The sequence below is a fragment of the Montipora foliosa genome, chromosome 2, assembly GCF_036669935.1.
Source record: "Montipora foliosa isolate CH-2021 chromosome 2, ASM3666993v2, whole genome shotgun sequence".
Taxonomy (NCBI): Eukaryota; Metazoa; Cnidaria; class Anthozoa; order Scleractinia; family Acroporidae; genus Montipora; species Montipora foliosa.
This window is the reverse complement of record NC_090870.1, coordinates 39357278-39377277: the sequence shown is the minus strand read 5'-3', so window position 1 is coordinate 39377277 and position 20000 is coordinate 39357278. Positions and strand designations below refer to the sequence as shown.

At 38.9% G+C, this 20000-nt stretch overlaps 1 protein-coding gene across 1 annotated transcript in view; it reads right to left on the bottom strand.

Moving 5' to 3' along the window:
- Positions 1-20000, bottom strand: part of LOC137993051 (prolow-density lipoprotein receptor-related protein 1-like) — an 81216-nt gene that overhangs the window by 45807 nt on the left and 15409 nt on the right. Inside the window, exons 10-24 of the mRNA XM_068838705.1 lie at positions 17798-17914; positions 14891-15120; positions 14105-14289; positions 11948-12369; positions 9857-9994; positions 8482-8514; positions 7771-8112; positions 7208-7237; positions 5895-6236; positions 4219-4551; positions 3704-4103; positions 2751-3166; positions 1969-2088; positions 1357-1759; positions 271-689 (exon numbers count right to left, since the gene is read on the bottom strand). Coding sequence (XP_068694806.1) covers positions 271-689; positions 1357-1759; positions 1969-2088; positions 2751-3166; positions 3704-4103; positions 4219-4551; positions 5895-6236; positions 7208-7237; positions 7771-8112; positions 8482-8514; positions 9857-9994; positions 11948-12369; positions 14105-14289; positions 14891-15120; positions 17798-17914 — 3930 coding nt within the window. The remainder of the gene's footprint in view (positions 1-270; positions 690-1356; positions 1760-1968; positions 2089-2750; positions 3167-3703; positions 4104-4218; positions 4552-5894; positions 6237-7207; positions 7238-7770; positions 8113-8481; positions 8515-9856; positions 9995-11947; positions 12370-14104; positions 14290-14890; positions 15121-17797; positions 17915-20000) is intronic.

The window sequence follows — 20000 nt, the reverse complement described above, 5'->3', positions numbered from 1 at the left end:
GGGAAGCCACAAAGGTTGCTAGTGAAACTGCTGCTATTACTATTAAATAACAAAACCTCAAAATTCGATGTTTCATACACGGGATATCTTTCGCAGCACTGATGATCTTTGCATTGCTTTTAAAAAGAACGATCATAGCTTGAAACATGTATACAAATATACATGCGTTTCATTTTAAATGATTCGCTCTTTAGAACTTGGCCTGAAAGCAACGCGCCCAGTTTCCCACAAAACAGGCAAAAGAGTGTTGCGGAGAATAGTAATACTTACAGTGTGGCTTAGGATTGCCTTTGTTGATTACCATTCCTCGGGGGCTGTACATTCCATTAGCTATGATTTCCAAATTGCCATCAAACTCCGTCTTATTGATCCGATACACATTTTCAAATATGTATTCATTCCAATAAACAAATTGATCGTCAACTTCAACATCACGAGGAAACAAGAAGAGGTAAAAATCGGTAAGCAAAGTTTGAGGAATACCAAGTCCAGGTAAATTGACGTCAACATACATCAAACGATATAACCAGTAGGTGACGAAATATATGCGATTTGTTTCAGTGTCCACAGCCAGACCCTGAGCATCGTACTCATATCCCGATTCCGTTCTTAGGTAAACAACCTTCCTTCTAAATTCTCCGTCCATGTGGGTGCTTTCAATAAATCCATGATCCGACCAATATAGAAACCTGAAACCAAAGGATACAACTTTGAAACAACACGGTGAAGAAAGGAGAAAATCAACTCCTGATCATTTTACCAATACTAAAGCCGTTTTGGACCGGTATGGACCGACGGAGAAATGGATTCTTTAATGGAAGAGTTCTTGATCCTTGAGTTTTTTAATAAAACGATTATTCTACTCAGGCTTGATGGATATAAAATGATTATAACCAACTCGGTGCTACGTGCCACGTTGGTTATCTATCACTACATATCCAGCGCGCCCTCGTGGAATAATACTGGTTTTTTGTTTTGAGGAAAGAAACCGGAGAAAAACCTGTCAGAGCAGAGCAGAGAACCAAAAAATTCAACCCACGCCCGGGGATCATTGGTGGAAGGCGATTGTGGTCTCACTACAGCGCCAACCTACCCTGCTCCCTAATGTATATAGGGGGTTTGATTCCCCGACTGAGTAATACATGTGAGCTCAGTTTGTGGGTTCTCTACTGTGTCGGTTTTGTTTCTTCTTCTCCATAACAAACCAACTCATTTGCTGCATTTAATTTGTTCTAATTTGATTTCCTTGTTACTGTGTATACAATATGCAAAACACGTGTTATAAATGGCGCGAGAGCTTACTAAAGTGATTATCCTTAAATCATTAGGGGAAAAAATCATTGTCTGTTTTCTTACCCTCGTTTTGTATCCAAGGCGATGTCGGAAGGATATTGGCCCAAATTTTGAACCAAAACCTTTGAATATTTTCCATTAAGGCTCGAAACTTCGATTGTCAGAGTGCCTGCATTTATCCAATAAACATTTCCCGCCACGACATCTAGGGCCAGGCCAGAAGGTGAAGAAACCCCAGAACGAATGACTGTTTGGTTCACTCCATAAACAGAACTACGCTGAACTTCACCGCGAGCACTATCTGTCCAGTATATGTAATGACTGTACGGATCAAAGTCTATTCCGTTTGGATATGTTAAGTTCTCTAACAGCAAGTCTTTGATCGAGATGTCTTTGGCGGTCAAGAGAGAATAGCTGATTTGTTGGTAATAAGAGTCGGCAACGAATACGACATCATCAAAAATACCTAGAAGAAAAATGATTAATGATATGAAGGCTTTTGTGGGCAAATCTACCCATATATTGATCTCATTTTCAGGAATGTGAGAGGAAAGATGTCATTGGGAGTAATAACGCAACAAGAGCAAAGGGTCAAATCGTTCTTCTGACAAGCATCGTACTAACAACGCGTTCAAAGTGGCTTCGAAGATTAAATTAGGTACGCAAAAAACCTACACGTTGTTCCATCTGGTCCCATCTTCATTCCGATTCGGCATATGCAGCTTCTGCCATTTGGCTTCAAGACACATATTTGAAAGCTCAAACATCCTCCATTGTTGTAACATGCCGATTGTTCTGCAAAACAAATGATGAACAAAGGAGTAAAGCTGTCAAGATGACTCCTAAACTGATAAATTCCCAGTTAAAGAAAACTTCTATCGAATACAAATGTGTGTTTCTGCTGAAAGCGTCATATGTTTGCTGCCTTTTACGTATGCAGAACCACTTCCATGTTACATGACATGTAAAGGAAAAGGCAGAGTCGCTTTCGTCTTTCTTGGGTATCATTAGTAACTCCATTCAAAGGGAATTTATTGGTCCGGGCTCGGGTCCTGGCCGGGGACATTGTGTTGTGTTCTGGGGCAAGACACTTTACTCTCACGGTGCCTCTCTTCACCCAGGTGTATAAATGGCTACCGGCGGATCTAATGCTGAGGGAGTAGAAATACTCCTAGTCACGTCACATCACAGAAACCGGAGATAAACGCTGGCCTGATGGGCCTTTTGGGCTAGTAGCAGACTTTACCTTACCTCTTCTAATTTAGGACCAGCCACGGAAATGCTTTGCGATCGCAAAAGTGAATGAATCAACATTTTTTTGTCATTTCGTGCCTTTCTAACCAAGGGCATATTTAGTAAGGACACCAACAGTCTTTCCAATAAAAGAATTAAACGATTCGACAAAATTAGAGAGGTTAAATTGAGTGGAAGTCGACTGAAAGCGTGCAAAGAGTTACCTGAGGCTGCTTCAGGCGCACTGGAGTTAAACGCGTATATACCAGATGGATTCCAAAACCCATCAATCATCATTTCCGGCATACTCCCACCAGTCGCCTTGGCCATAAATATAGTTCCTGAGAACTGCCCGTCTCCATCAGCGGTCCAGAAAAGAGTGTGGTTGTACACTGTTAGGAATCTAGGATGATGAGTACCAGAGAAGAATGTGTGAACCTGGAGAGTCTCCAGTTCAATGTACCTTATCAGATTATTGTACTGATCACTAAAGAACAGTCTCTTCCCAGGCTTATATAAAGCCACGTCAACCAAAGTAGGTGCAGTTTTTGGGAAATTCGCGAGAACCATTTGGTTTTTACCATCCATATCTGCTTTATATATTTTCACATCGACACCAACCGATGAAAAGTACATGACCCTGCAAAGATCAAAAATAAATACATGAATACTCATAGATATTAAGCAAGTATATTTTAAACCTCAAAGCCCGTTTTTTCAAAATTCATAGACCGGTATCTGCTACACTTACTCCAACCATAAAATGAATTGGAAAAAACAAGGGGCCTCTGTCTTGTCATTTCTCAGGTTAGTTAGGTACTTATTTCATATCAAGATAACTGAGTAAAACAAGCAAACAACTGAACCGTGTGTAATTTTAGTAGAATGGTAGAATGCGGCCCTCGATGACAATTGCAGAATAATAGCAAACCTGCTATCAGAGAGATAAATTTAATGATGTTCATTCTAACCGGACAAGTACGCACGCATTTTAAATGATATCGAGCATTCAAAGCCGGTTAATGTTTCAATTTAGATTGTTCGCCTTCAAAGTTCACAAAATTAATGCTCTATGGAATTGATCACATAAAAATTTAAAAAGAAAAACCCAGTTTTGAAATACAGGGGATGATTCTAGATTTACTTGTTCAGAGATCCCACGACGCTAAAAGCTTACCCTGACAAGCTATCCAAAGCAATTCCTTGCGGAGAATCGACGTCGATTAAGTCTGCTAGATCAGAACCGTTAATGGCAATAACTCGAATTTTGTTTCCGCCTTCTTCAGCAACGTAGATGTTTCGTGCAACGATGTCAATATCAAGACCCATCGGCTGTCTCATCGGCCTTGGTAGCACATATTGAGAAAGGCTATCGTTTAGGTGGGACTTTCGAATGTTTCCATTTGTATCGGTCCAGTACATTAGTTTTTCAAATGGATCATACGATACCCCGACTGGAGAATAAAATAACTCAAGTGGTAGCATCGGTGGAGTTGCATGCTGCTGCAAAGGCAATGACATCACGTAGCACACTCTGCGACCTTCCTCACAAGTAAGCAAGAAATTGATGGAAATGGCTGTAAGAGATCATTCTCATTAGTAAGTGGAGTTGATATGATGATAAATGTCGGCTAGGTCACCATATATTAGAATAAATCTAAAAATCATAATTTTAAAGAGGTTTAAACTTACAGAGATTTTCAGCAGTCATATTTGAGCAAATGACAGATGCATCTTCATAGTGGATACAGTTGTGGTCATTCCATCCATTATGAGGACAATTCACAATGGAGCTTTCATTGCCAACACAATGGACGTTATCCAGCCATATATGTCCATTTCCAAGGCCGAACAAGCTGAGCATCGGAGCACGATGAGCTCTTCCCTGACCAAGTTGACGACAAACGACCTGTGCGTCATTAAGATCCCAGTAATCATCGCAGACAGTTCCCCAGTATCCATCGTGAAATATCTCTAGTCTTCCCTCTCCGGGTCTATAGCCATCAGCTAGCCTCACAATTTGATCTAGAACAGAATTTAAGATGTAAGTATACTGTTTTGCGTCGTCGTGGTTTCACGCAAGGAAGAAGAAAGAAAAATGATCGTAAATCGTCGGAGTAATCTAGACACGAAGCACGCCGAATACCTTCATGCACAACAGGCACCTATTGTATCTTGCATTAGAAATTTCTATTGTAAAGAGTATTTAACTGAATTTTTTATTGGGTTGAGGAAATTTTAAAACTATCAGGTGCAAAGACCAAAATGTGCAGGAAATGAAACAGGTCTGTTACACCAAATTTGCACAGTTCAAATATGGTGCAAAGATATACCTACTCAGGGGGAAACCTTAAGCAAAGCTGTCCACACTTACAGCCCCATTTACATTGGGGTGCAGATATTGTAGTAAATGTGTACGTACCAGCATTCCTTAAGGTTTGCGCTTGAGTAGGTATATCTGCACTGTGCAAATTTGTTTAAATCCATTTTTTCATCCAGTGAATTACATAAGCCTCTGCCAATAGTATAGTAAGCATTTCAAGAGAAATGACTTTGATTTTCGAGTTGCGATCACTAATCGAAATGACGGCCTAATAACAATTTCCACATAAGTGAAAGAAAATAATAAAGTTTGGATATCGAATCAAAGTAACTTTGTACGAAGCTTTGAATTCATGAACGACCTGAACATACGGCTTGCAAGAATTAACCGAGGGAAGGTGCCTCCGGCCCTCCATCCAGGTGACTAGCGCATTTAAAGTGCACCTAACCCCAAAATATTTTTTTTGCTAAAATGAATCTTTGCAACTGTTCGAAACGCATTGCGGCCATTTTTTTTTAATTTTTCTAACAAATCCTGGCATTTTATAGGCTTCGAAAGTTGCGAAAATCCAAGCATCTTTTGCTCACGACCGAGTCAGAAGGGAAGTGGGTCTATTCCTGGTTTGAAGTCACAATCTACTTTGCATGCATTTTACAAAGAGTTAATGCAATGTAAATCAGTTTGTGACGTCAAATCAGGAATAGACCCACTCCCCTTCTGACTCGATCGTGAACAAAAGATGCTTGGATTTTCGCAACTTTCGAAGCCTATAAAATGCCAGGATTTGTTAGAAAAATGAAAAAATGGCTGCAATGCGTTTCAAACAGTTGCAAAGATTCATCTTAGCGAAAAAAAAATTTTGGGGTTTCGGTGCACTTTAAGGTTAGCGGTAAGAGTTTGAAACGACCGCCATCCCATTTTAGGGAGGTGTGCACAGTTTGAAGATATCCCTCTCTCGAACTATCTTGGATCGGTGGTCAAGATTTCAGTGTCCTATAATGAGATAAGCATTATTTTGGGGCGTGTGCGCATGCATATGTTCTACCTGGAGCTGCTGGCGGAGTAAACTTGCAGACCACTCCAACGTCTTCCCCGTGATAGCAATTGTGACTTCCCCATCCGCCATGACGACATTCGGCGATACTTTCTTCATTCCCTGTGCAGTGAACATCATCCAACCATATTTGGTTGGGTGTTGACCAGTCATCATACCACGAGCAACAATGAGTGCTCCATGCTCCTTCGGAATAACCCAGCATGCGACAAATAACATCTGCCTCTTCTATTCCCCAGTAATCATCGCATATCGTTCCCCAGGTGCCATTCAAGTACAATTCAACTCGTCCTTGGTTCGATGTTGGGCCATCACGCAAACGAACTCTAAGCTCTGAAGCAGTTTAAGTGACAAAAGTGAGATTAAAATATACATCCCCTAAGGAATCTTAGAAAGGAGACGCTATGTCTGTCAAATAATATACTGGTTTAGTATATACTAAAACAGTGGATAGCGTTGAACGTGCGCGCTGATTGGCTACTCAAACTTAGGATATCCTTTGCTATTCGCGCCCGAAAATGTTGTAATCTTTGCAGGAACAAATGAGTTAAAATCATATGTTTGTGCTATATTATCTCACTGTTTTAGTACATACTAAAACAACTATTCACCTCAGTGTCGGTGGCTGGTATTGGATATTTACCTCGCGGCTCGGTAAATATCCACCTCTAGCCACCGACACTGAGGTGAATAGTTGTTAATTACTCGTTGCTCAGGCTTTTGTCTCAGTAGTTTTTTCTATGAAAAATGAACATGTTGAAACCACTGAAACACATCTTAACTGACGAGAAAGCTCCATGGCTAGGTCTTTATATCAATCAACTTGTTTTCTTTATATTTCTCTCAAACATTCTTATTCCAAGAAACAACGTTGTCCGTTATTGGGATGATTTCTGCTGTTTTGTCAACCCCCATGTTGACTGGGCGATATTGGTGAGTAACATGATCGGTGAATATGTTCATGTCCCCCAAACGTTTGCAGTTTTCGTTCTCGTTTTGGTGCTGCCATTGGTTCTTAGATTTTTCCACAGAGCGCCCAAAGGATCTGGCGCGTAACTGGATTGTGGCTCTCTTAGTGATCACTGTAGGCCAAGACATCACAGCCACAGTCTCATCACCGTCTCACCGTCTTTTCTTTGGTCCCACATTGTCTGCATTTAGGAGTGTGATGGACTTTATCTTTGATCCTTCATGTGCACAGTGTTTGATCTTGCGTGGAGGGTTATTATTATTATTATTATTATTATTATTATTATTATTATTATTATTATTATTATTTTAAGGGAACGGGGGCTTGAACTTGCCTGGATGAGGTCCTGGGGCTAATGTTGGACCTATAAACAAAAAACCAAGATAAATCAGGATTTAGAAGAATTGTTTTCTGTTTTGTCTATTCAGTGCACGTCCATAGTTTAAGCAGTCTCCAATTTATGTAATTTGGGGTGGTCTTAGTGACAGTCAGTGATTTTCAAATTGGTATGGCTTGTTTTAGCTTGTTTGATTGAATCCTCATGAGAACACTGATCATCCTTTTCTACGAATCTAGACTTTACTAAAGTTAACCATAACATCTGCGTATATCACGTTTGTAGAGGATACCCTCATATCGTTTTTTCCTGTCTGCTTTTTGAGAGGAGTTTTGTTTCTGTCCATGGTACGACTAATTTATCTAAATAAAATTATTTAGGCCGAAATAAAAATGGAGAGAATGAAGGAAATGGGAATCCATATACATCCAGGGATAATATTAAGATTATTTCGTTATTTCGTTGATGCTGCCTATCATAACAATTTTACCCTAAGAAGAACACATGCGATTGTAGTGGAGATCAAATTGCTGTTACACTGACTATGACCAACGCTTTACCTTCCGTGGGTGGTATCGAACCGTTGTAGCAAATAACTCCAGCGTCCTCATAATGACTGCAATCATGCATATCCCACCCACGGTATCTGCAAGCCGCAATGCTTTCTTCATCGCCACGACACTTGACATTGTCCAGCCAAATTGGGTACGAAGCATTTCCTTCTCCAAAATATGCTTGTCTGACAGCGTATTGCGCTCCGGTGAAATTCAGCATCCTGCATACAACTGTAGCTTCCCTGAATCCCCAGTGATCATCACAGACCGTTCCCCACTGCCCTTGGTGATATATTTCAACGCGGCCTTCATTAGACGAGTTGGATCCTCTAAGACGCACCATGATATCTGGAAGAAAGGCATTCTCAATTATGCATTGCCTCAATACCGTTAAGTCACACATAAGTACTCTGGATTTTCCTTTCCGAGTTTCATTTACACGACCTTATCATTACCTCTAACCTTTATACAAATCTGAAGAGATTCCTATACACCTCTGACTATCTTTTAATAAAAATTTTCCCAGAAAAAAAGTTTGTTATTGACAACATTGATAAGCTCTTTTAATTAGATCTTAATCTCTTTCATACGTTTCATACACCTAATATGAGATGGTGGATCACTGCAGTGAAATGAGTCACATAATTCATATGCGAATTGACTCTGCAAATCTACTACTGCTTCACAATGTTATTCTTCAATTTATAACCGGCTCACCTGGTACTGGGGGAGGCGGAGTCGGTTGGATAACTGTAGATGAAAATAACACAGAGGACAGAAAAGTGAAATAAAGCAGTGGCAACAGGATGACTCAGAGCAACCAAAAAAAGATGATCATTCAATCATACTACAAGAGCATCGGTTCTCGCAAACAATTGGCTAAGATTAGTGTGGACAGTGTCACAGTCGATCATGCTATCATTAAACCCGTAACGTCTGTACGAAATCTTGGTGTATGGTTCGACCAGCACATGAAAGTGAGCGATCACATTGGGAAAATATGTAGCAAGGGGTTCTACAGTCTCTAAAACCTACGACAAATAGGAAAATGCTTAACGGATGAGGCCTGTAAGACCCTGGCGCATGCACTCGTGACCTGCCATTTAGACTACTGCAATGCCTTACTGCATGATGTCTCGTAATACCAACAACAACGTCTACAGAGGGTTCTAAATGCAGCTGCTCGGTTGATATGCCGTTTACCAAAGTATTATCACATATTACCAGTGCTTAAAGACCTTCACTGGCTACCGATAAAATATCGAGTTATCCTTAAGATCACTCTGCCAGTTTTCAAAGTTCTACATGGTCTAGCAACCTCATATTTGGAAAATCTGATACGAATGAAGCCGGAAGGACGTTACCACCTCAGAAAAAAAGATCAGTTGTTGGTTTCAAAAACCTAAATGCAAAACGTTTGGAGACAGGGCTTTCTTCAAATCTGGACCCGTGCTGTGGAACAGTTTACCTGACAATATCAGACAAATATCTAACATCCAAAAGTTTAAAAAAAGAACTCGACATTTTTATTTAGACTTGCCTATCAATGAGCGTCAGTCATTTAAATATAAATATCCAAAAAATTCATTTTAGAATTTACTTAGACTAATCAATATATTTTTAATTATCTACATTAGGTTTCAGATAATATAATTTTATTGTAATATAATTTTAGGTATAATTTAATTTTTTTAACTTTAACCAATTTCGGTTGTAAACAGCGCCATCGAATATTTATAGTGAAGGCGGTATATAAATGTATCATCATCATTATTATTATTATTATTATTATTATTATTATTATTATTATTATTATTATTATAGCTTTTTAAGTCAACAAGTACACACTTTAATTCAGTACATTTGAGCCCTAATAAATAAGACCCCTAATAACAAATACAGCCCTCATATCTGGTGATATCAAATTGCCATTTGATTTGCCAATTAATTCGGGCAATACACTTACGTGACACAATTTGCAATTAAAGACGTCTTCCCTTTGAGACTAGGAAAACGCATGTAAGCTTCCCTTATAGACTACCTGAAAAGTAATCTTTCATACAAATATGTCAAGTATAAATTTATGTTTTACCAGCACTGCATGTCCTTTGATCATTCAGCAATAATGCACCATTGGGGCATGCGCACTTGAATTCGCCATTTGGAGCCAGAAGGCAAAGATGACTGCAGCCACCGTTGTTTATAAGACATGCGTGTACACTTCCGTATTCTAAAGCATGAAAAAAAGGTTGATGCTTTCCTTTTCCTGTTATAAACATTACCAGCAACAGATGGTATGCTTCCAAGGTTTTAATTTCAGGTTTATTCTATATTGGGAACAAATGCCCTGCGAGCAGAGTCTCTTTCGATCTTCCTATATAAGTCGGGAACCGCCGGCCGTTTCCACATTTCGTATTGAGCTGATGAAAATTCAAATGTATTCGCTGTCAGTCACGCGTGACCACTAACTAAAAAGCCAGAAAACAAAAACAAACGGTCGGGATATCATCGAACGACTCTGGCAAACACACGACAACCAAGGAATCATTCAGTGGAAACTCTAGAGAGTTCATACTTTTAAATTGCCATTTCATTTTTCACTGAAAATTTTATAGGTTTCTGGCAGACTACAGAGCACCCTGCTAGCAGAGCCTTTCTTTTGCTTGCTCGATTTTGGCGTTCTCGAGAAAGGCTCTGCATGAATGGAGTAAGATTTTTATTGAATATGCGCTGCATGTTGCCAGGATACAGTCTCGAACCCAAGCCTAATATGCCAGATCTCACCGCCATCTTGGTTTCTCATGGTACAGCGGGCTCAATCATAACCATCGGTTTTGTCACTAAACGAACGCTCGCACTGGAAAAACCGGTTTGACGAGAGAGAACAAGATTGACTAGTCCAGAAGCTCGGGCTGCGGCGGCTTCAAAGAGTTGACGCGATTCGGGCAGAGCCTCCTTTTCTCCTCCTCAGTAAAGAAATAGACAAAAGGAGGCTCTGCTCGCAGGGTGACTACAGAGGAAATACTCATGGGAATTTAGACAGTTAAAAATTGCCACGAGGTTGTAAATTTCAAAATTGATGGTGCATGGCGATTGAGCATAAAGTAAAAATAAAAAAACAGGTTTGACAAATCAAAACTGGACTGACTCATTCATTTCTTTGGATAGGCGGCAAATCAAAGAATGCGGAGGCGACCGGCAGAGTTTTCTTTCCTCTTTCCGACTTATATAGGAAGATCGAAAGAGACTCTGCTTGCAGGTTACAGAACAAATGCTGACCAGGAAAACTGGAAAGGTTAGTAGATATCAATATAAGTACATTTGGTGGACACAAAGATAAGAAAACAAAATGATGGTTTAAGTGTTTAAGCCGTCTTCACTTGTATGAATCGATACTAGGCATCACTAAACAGAGAATTCAGTAATTGCATAAAAGCAGAATTTCAGTTTTTTTCACTGGGCATGAAATGGTAACACAAGAGTATTCTTTAAATGGGACCTCCACTTGAACAAAAGAATATGTTTAAATCACAGGAAATATCCGTCACTGTCAAGTCAGTCTAAAGTTTTCAAAGAAAGTGTTTGTATCGGAAATAAATGTTTTAGAATGGCCTATTTTTGGTTTCACATTTCGCGGACGACGCCATCTGAAATAATTGTATTGTGTTACGGTTGCCCTATTGTTATTAGACAAAAGCTTTTTGTTTCAGAACAATTGTACAACCTTAACACGTCACAATTATTCAAGATGGCTGCCCCCGTGAAATTTGAAAGTGTAAAATAAGCGATTTTAAAATTCACTCTTTTGATATAAACACTGTTTTAAAAACTAATTTCGAAGAAATTTGTTTGTAAACATAACTTCCTTCGGTTTAAACTTATTCTGTCGTAAGAGTTGATGTTCCCTTGAAAGAGTGAGGAAGAACTCATGAGATTTCTTGCATTCATAGGATAAACCCTTTCAAGAAAATAATAACATAATATGGCTGACGTAGGCTATTGAGAAAAAAGAAAAGAAAAAAGGCCGGACGGTCGAAAAGAATAAACCTTAAATAAGGGATGAAACGCAGCTATTAGAAGATCACATTTTAGTAAAGAGTGTTTCAATACGAATGCCTCCGTCGCTAATATTATAATTTTACACTCAGTTTTCGCAATCTTTCATTGCGTATACTAAAATTACCAATTGGTTGTCTTGACTCGTGAGCAACTACTGCCCCCGTTAAAAAGCCATCAGTGAGATGGCCAAAATTGAACATCAACAGAGGCCGTGTTTTGTTGATCCACTGAATACTTTGGCTGTTCCAGTCAACCCAATAAAGATTGTCACCATATAAGGCAAGATCAGCAGGAAAGATGTTCTCGCCGATGAAGTGTATAGTGTCAACGTTAGTTCCATTTAAGTCTGCAGTATCGATGTAGTTATCATATGCATCCATCCAGTAAATGCGTTCGGCTTCATAGTCGATGACCACACTCATGGGGGTGAACACAAAGTACCAACTATAGCCCAAGGGAAAGAAATTTTCTTCGCGATTTTCGCCAGTTAAATCGGCTCGCTCTATTTTTGGATCTATTAAACCCCAGTCAGTCCAGAACATGTACCTTGAAATAAGAAACAAAGCAGGTTGAAAACATTAGTAAAAAAATGTTTAACAAATCGGTTGCATAAATCCTCTTCCACATTTAGCCAAAGGAATGAGTGGGAAAAGGTATGAATGAATTAATGAATGAGCGAGTGAGTGAGTGAATGAATGAATAATAATAAATAATGATCAGATGAATTGTATAGGATAGTAGTTAGATGAATATCAGTAATTTAATTTACTTCCATTCTGTTTATGCATGACCTATGTATGGGGTCTGTCATGAACACTTCTTCATTTGCCATCGTTTTTTTTTTTTTTATATTATTATTTTTAACTTGATGCAGGAAATAGTGGTATTAACGTTACAGACTAGATCTTCACATAACGAATTTATCATTTACGTACTAGCCTTTTTATTCTTTTATCCTTTGTATTGGTAGTAAAGGATGATAATGAACTTTAAATTAAGGAGGTTCAAACCAGTTTTAACCCTTTCAAAAAATGTACTATTTGGAAGGATTGAATCTACCCAACTATTACACGTAACCGCAATGTTATGATAGTATATGATAATAAATGGTTAACAAGATGTACTCATTACCATGGGAACAAAAGAGCCATCTAAATAATCCTATATTTTGTCTTTTAACTCGTATATCTCAAAAACGAACTCTGTGACCCCCATTTTTTTATTTCTGAAAAGTGATAAGCAGGTTAAGATGAAACTCTATATAGAGTTTAAAAACATTTTCTGGAGCGCATTCATAGCCACCTTCACAACTGGAAAATTTAAAGTGGCTCAGAATCCGCTCCAGAAATTTTTTTAAACTTTGCAGAGAGTTTTAGGTGGCTCAAACCAGTTTCAACACTTACAAGAGACCTTGTTATTAGAAGGATTGACACTACAACACTTTATCACGTAATTATTGCTGAAGAAGATGCAGTCATTCTTGTGACGCAACAAGTTACCATGGCGACAGGAAAGCCTTGCAAAAATACCCTATATTTTGGCTGTAGTTGTTCATATCTGAAAAACAAACCTGATGATCCCAATTTTTTTATCAGCAGGCCAAGATGAAAATGAAAATCTCTAAAAAGTGTAACAGAATTCTGTGGAGCGGATTCAGAGGAACCTTAAATTTTCCATTATTAAAGGTGGCTCTAAATCGTTTTCACATAATTGTTCTTAAAGTTTGCAGAAAGTTTCATTCTTGCATTCTGAGTACATTTCAGAAATACAAAGTGGGGTCACCGAGTTCGTTTTTGAGATATAAGCGCATAAACCCAAAATATAGGGCGTTTTTCCATGCTACTTTTGTTACAATGGTAATTTATTACGGTACGGTACTTACGGTGTTTAATATGGTACCATAACATTGCGGATAAAAGAAATAATGTTGTTAATTCTTCCGAATAAGGCATTCCCTCCAAATTCTTGAAACCGGTTTGAGCCACCTTAAGTGTCATCTGTAATTAGCGTTGATGCACTAATGAGGACTCTGGTACAGGAATGAAATGAAGGCAAACCAATAATATCAAATCATCATTGTTTTTTCTAGAGAAAGGGGAAACCCGGAGTACCAGGAGGAAAACCTCTCGAAGCAGAGTAGAGAACCAACAAGCTCAACCCACATGTGATGCCAAGTCTGGCAATGGAACCCAGGCCACAATGGCCGCTGTGCCATGCTTGCTTCCTTTAAATAAGGCAGTAAATTGGTAGATAATGGGCAACAAAAGATAATATAACTTACCCGGACTTTGGATCCACCGCAATTCCACGTGGGTTGTACATGTTTGTATAAAACAATGTCTTTCTGTAGCTTCCGTCAGCATTCGCCACTTCGAGTCTTTCATAAATGTAATCCGTGAAGTAGATCTTGCGAGTTACCCACTCGTAGGCCAATCCGTCCACTTGGCCAAGGTCATCGATGATTACCTGTGGGAATGAGGATGATTGAATAACTGACATCTTTGGTACAAATGTTATAATTATCTACATCTCAATGGATTAAAATGGAATCGGAGTCATCTTCATACATTAATTGGAATCGTAGAAACTGTCTTAATTTAGCAGAAAATCCATTGAATTACCAGCACGATTTGTTTTGTCCATAAAACGCAATGCTTCCTGAAGGTATTACTAGTTCAAAAAGGAATACTGGAATAACGTTTGATGATCAAGGAAGAACAGAACTAGGAGAAGAGACAACACGTCAGTAACCTTGAAGCTATTTACTCTGATACCAAAGAAGGTCACTTGAAAGATGCTGATTGATTGTTGAGAGAAGGCAATTAGCTTATGCTTTGTGTTAGGTTTGAGTTGGAAGTTCCTGAATCAAGCGTGACGCATGAAGCAGTTAGAGCACTCTGATGGTCACCGTTGGCTGTTAGTCTCCAGGTGCATCTCTCTCCCTCGACTGTTTGATGCCGGTTCACCTTGGGTCGTCATCTGTTCGTCTACCTTTGAAGTGTGTCCCGAAAAAAGCAAACACTTTGATTGTTTTTGCGAGTGTTTATATCAAAACACCCGGTTATACCTCAACTTCCCCAGTGTCAAGACTCATCCTGTTAATTGTCCACTGGGCATGGTCACTCCAGAATATTATTCTCTCGCGGAGGTCGATGTCAATGGCGCCAGCATCGGAAAGACCAGTCTTCACAGTTTTCACATTGACGTAGGTATGATTGTAGGTCTTCATGTTAATGCACTTGATGTTGTTTTGGTCAATGAAGTACATACTTGGTTCGTCGGAGCAACCGTATTCATCTAAACAATTGTGAAAGGGAGAATATAAATTTTGTTAGTAAATTCTCAACCTCGGATAACGAATTCCTCGTGCTCTGATAGGTTCACTCAATCTCGGTTATCAGCTCATTTTTTGCGTGGCAAAACTTAAAAGCATTTCTCGCCGGAAAGCGAAATTTCTCTCCGTATAAAGCGAAAAAGAACGTTTTTGTGGAGAGTTTGGATCAACTCCGAAGCTTAGAAGTACGCGAAAAGGCAAGAAACGTTTTTGTGATGAGCCTACGTCTGTCTAACCACCAGATATTACACAACATCGCATCTTCATCAAGTTTTTTCGATTTCGCTAGGATTTTCTCCCTTTTTTCGCTCGTATTTCATACTTCCAAACGTTTGGATAAGAGACTGGTTATAGCCAACTACTAGGCACTACGCACCTCGTTGGCTATTTACCATCTCATATCCAACGCGCGCTCATGGAATACCAATGAAATACCAAGTGAGCTTTCGCGCGAAAACATGATATCTTCACACGTGAAAAGATCACTGTTGCTATGGTTACATATAAAAACTAGCCTTTCGATGCCTTTCGTGATATGATTTAGTATTTCATTGGTGTTTATATAATAAATAGAATATCACATGGCCGCTTGGAGATACGAAATTTCTCTTTTCATGTCGCAGCGAACGAGTGAAGTACTTTTCGACATGAAAAGAGAAATTTCGTATCTTCGCGCGCCCATGTAATATCCTCTATATTTTTATTTCAAATCGATGATAATGCGTTTCCAAGTATCCAGATTAAAGGCCCACCTTCAACCGACATGCTTTTCGACAACTTGTTTTTGTTATGGAGATTCGCATTACTTATCGTAGTGATCTGATTGGATGAATTTCAGCTTTTGGCGGGATTTTCATATCTGAAAATTGTTCCAGGGCACGCAATGTCTGCCGGTTGAAGGTGGGCCTTTAAATTGGGGAGGCAGTAAAGCTCCGTGTAATTTAATACTAATTTCGGTATCACCTTTTTTCTTAACAAACTGGCATAAGAAATCCAATACGGCCTTTAGGCGGTAAGGAATCAAGGGGTGAAAGTATTGTTGCACAATACCCACTGCCCCACGTGGTTGGCGTTGAAGAACACGTTTTGCTGCTCATATGTTAATCTATCCACGGTCAAAATTTGGGGCAATCGGACAAATTCCCTTTGAATTTGAGCTCTTTAAAGTGTCCGCTTCAAGTGTAAAAATTGATTTGAGAAAACAGCACTAAGACTGTCAATCAAACGCGTAATTTTTACTTCCGACCAAGAAGTAAAACCGCCATTTCTCCGCCAATATTTAATCTTTTTGAATAATTTCTTTTTTTACATTAGATATCCCATTTCTATCATTACTTTACCTGAAAAATCCAAATTTGAAGAAAATTGCCGATCTGAAGGTGTACGGTAACCTCAATTTATCAACAGGTTCTTTTGTCTACTGAGATATATTATCAAATTTCCATAACTGACATAAAAAGTACCTTATGCCAGTCGGAGAGGATCTTGGGAATGAAAGGGGTAAGATTTTTACATGAACGTCAACCGTTTTCATAAAACTCCGAAGTCGTTGAACAGTTGGTCAGTCATATCACTTGAAGTGCCCCTAAATGGTTTTGTTTTAGAAGATCTCTGTATTTTGAAGAGCTCATCTTAGAAAAAAAATCGAAAATATTAAATCCTGATATTTTACGAGGGCCAAAAGTGAAGACAGTGTTGACGATATTCTCACCTATCTGTCGCATAAGTCTCCACAAGAGAAAATGAGGGGACAGAGAGGGAGGCTCAGGGCGTTGGCCGGGATATGTTATATCCACGAAAGTTATTTTTAGACGAGCGGAAGTCTTTGTTCTAGCGGAAGTCTGTCTTCCGAGACGTCCGCATGCAGTCTTGCCTCGCTCTCAGGTTCTTAGTGAAAAGAGAAAATGACGCCGCACGTGGAAGGCTGATGAATATTTATTTTCTTTCAAACATCGGAGCGAAGTTGGCCTGTATGCGGACGTCTCGGAAGACTTCCGCTCGTCTAAAAATAACTTTCGTGGACAGGACATATCCCAAGGGCTGGACCGGGAGCCTCCCTCTCTGTCCCCTCATTTTCTCTTGGTCTCCATCTCGGCCAAAAAGTGCCCATAATCAGATGCGTGACGTAAGAAAAAGACATCGCCCTATTTCTTGAAAGTTAAGGCTTTCCGTATCATCTGACAGATATTCTTTGCTATGCACTTCGGAAAACTATTCCGAGGAGGACATATTTCGATACCAATTGTAAATATTCCTTACTTAAAATCGCTCTATATTCTCAATACTTTGTGCTTTGAAATATGTCTTTTTCTCACGTCACAGCTAAAAAGTATCAAATGTTGGACGCTTTCCATTGACTAGTTGCTCATGAGCCTGCGACACACGAAAAAATCCAGCGGGGCGGGTAAGTAACTTTAAGCGCTTCGTAAAAAAAAAAAATCAATATTTTTGAAAACTTTCTTCGAAAGATATGGAAATCTTACAAAAAAGAAAAAAACGTGAAGAGTTCGGGGTACTTTAATACAAACTAGTTGAGTTGTAAAGCCCCTTTTTCACAAAATGAAATTGTATTTAGATGACAATCTCGTAACCGTCACATTGATACTGTTTTTCCTGTTAAAACTCTGCAATGAAGCTTACCAGGCACATGGACGCTCTCAACACAACTGCCATCGTTGTCGTCAGGACATGCGCATCTATAACCTCCTGGCTTTATTAGACAAATATGACTACAAATGTCAACACAAGGATGAGGAGCTGAAATAGAAAAAAAAAACCTAAATATTGTTATATTATACATTACACTGATTTAGAAGAAGTTGCCTTTTCTGGCCCAAGGTAATGAGGGATGAACAAGAAAGAGATTGGAGAAAGGAAAGAGTAACTGGGGTATAAGAGCCTTTTAAAAATTAACAATTGGTTCCTGAGCCTAAAGATTTAAGAAAACCTTTTTTCGTAGCTTGTTTGTCAAGAGAGGATAGCGAGTTTTGAACCGCTGTTGGAAAATAAATGGTTCCCAATTGAGCAAATAAAGATGACAAATATACCAGAGCTGAAACTAGACCCAAATGGTTGACATGTTTACCTCTTTTAAGAGCAACAAAGATGGAATGTTTAAGTAACAACAAACTCAGCTACTTCAGCTTTTTTCGGGAATTTTCCTTAATTAAGTGAAATATCCGTAAAATGCGGTTAAAAAACATTTAACGGTAGTGATGTTAAGGAGGTCTTTTTATCACATGGAGCGAGTAGGATTTCAACATTTTTAGTTCGATCACAAGTTAAGGGGAAGAGCATTCTTTTTTAATTAGCTACCTATTGGATTGATTTCCATATATATGATAAACACAGCCGAACTCTTTGGTGTATTAAAAACTGGTATTTAGGATTTTTCATGTCAAACACCATTGCAATCTTTTATCGCCATTGGAACAATGTCAAATTTGGACATCCTAAGGACTTATTACAATGTTAGGTGTTCTAGTAGTGGCTGCGGCTATCTTGGCGGGCATAATATTCAGGACGTTGTGGTGGAACAGCCATCTGTGATGGCCATGATTACAGACGGTTTTGCTTGGGCCGGGAAAACGTCTATTCTTTCATAGCATCTGCAGGCTTAGTCACTTTACGTTGATTGGACATTTCAAACCGTGAACTGATGGATATGATATCATTTCACTACAGTGAAATGATATCATATCACTTCATGGGTATCAATTTTAGTCACGGCTTTATCACACTGATATCCACACATAATGTAATAATCTACTTTATTGTGCTTAATTGCTATAGTTTCCTCTACGTATATCACATATCACTTTGATTTCAAAATCCATAATACTAGTTGAAACCCATTAAATATACCCATATACACTATATTGCTCTCTGGGGTTAGAAACGGGAGCTTTACTTTTAGGCTTGGTTAAATCTATTTATTTTTTTCTGAAGCATCTTAGCGGGCCGGAATCCTAAATGCTTGAATCTGATTGGCTAATCGCGCGCTCGTGGCCGGTCCAGCTTATTACGATACGGACCACGGTCCGAAATCTGTTCCGTGCTGAAACTGTCGTGGCTAATTGAAAATATTTTTACTACTGCGCGACGAAACATTGGATTTTACCTCTTAAAATGCAAGTTTTCGCTTACTAACCGTTGCAAAGAGAAGGAAAAACATCAGCAATGGAATGTAAGGCCTGGTTATTCTTCAAAAAGGCGAGTATTCACATGATTTTGCTGACAACAGTTTGTGATATTGACACGCCGTTGAACTTAAAACAACCTTTTTGACCTCGATTTTTCGGATGACATCGTTGTTTTCTTTGGAGTTCTGTTCTCTACTCTCGTTTTATATTGCTTCATTTAAGAATATACGGATTCCTGGCTAAAATAGGCAAACAAAGACATCACGACGTCGTGGTTTTTCGGGTTATTGTTTTTCGTGAGCTGTTGACATGACGTGTAACTAAAACGACTACTAGTAACTGCACAGAGGTCCTTTGCTTCATCAAAGAAAATACGGACTCGTCGCTAAAATAGACAAGGAAATCGCAACGCTGTGAACTAATGCCAACAAGTTTTTCTTGACGTGTAGTTTTCTAAGTTTTGCACTGATTTCTGAAGGACTTGACGGAGAACAAAGATGATTCCTTGAAATAATAAGATATGAAGGCCGAGACAGATGTTTGCGTATTTTTCACTAAATTTATTCCTCCTGTTTTAAGAACTTTCGTTTCATTTTCAACAAGACAAAGCATTTTAATACGTAGAAGATTAAAACATCATTGTTTAGTTTGTTTAGCCCATTTCTCTGAGCTTGCCATGAAATAGAACTGTTTGTGTTTTA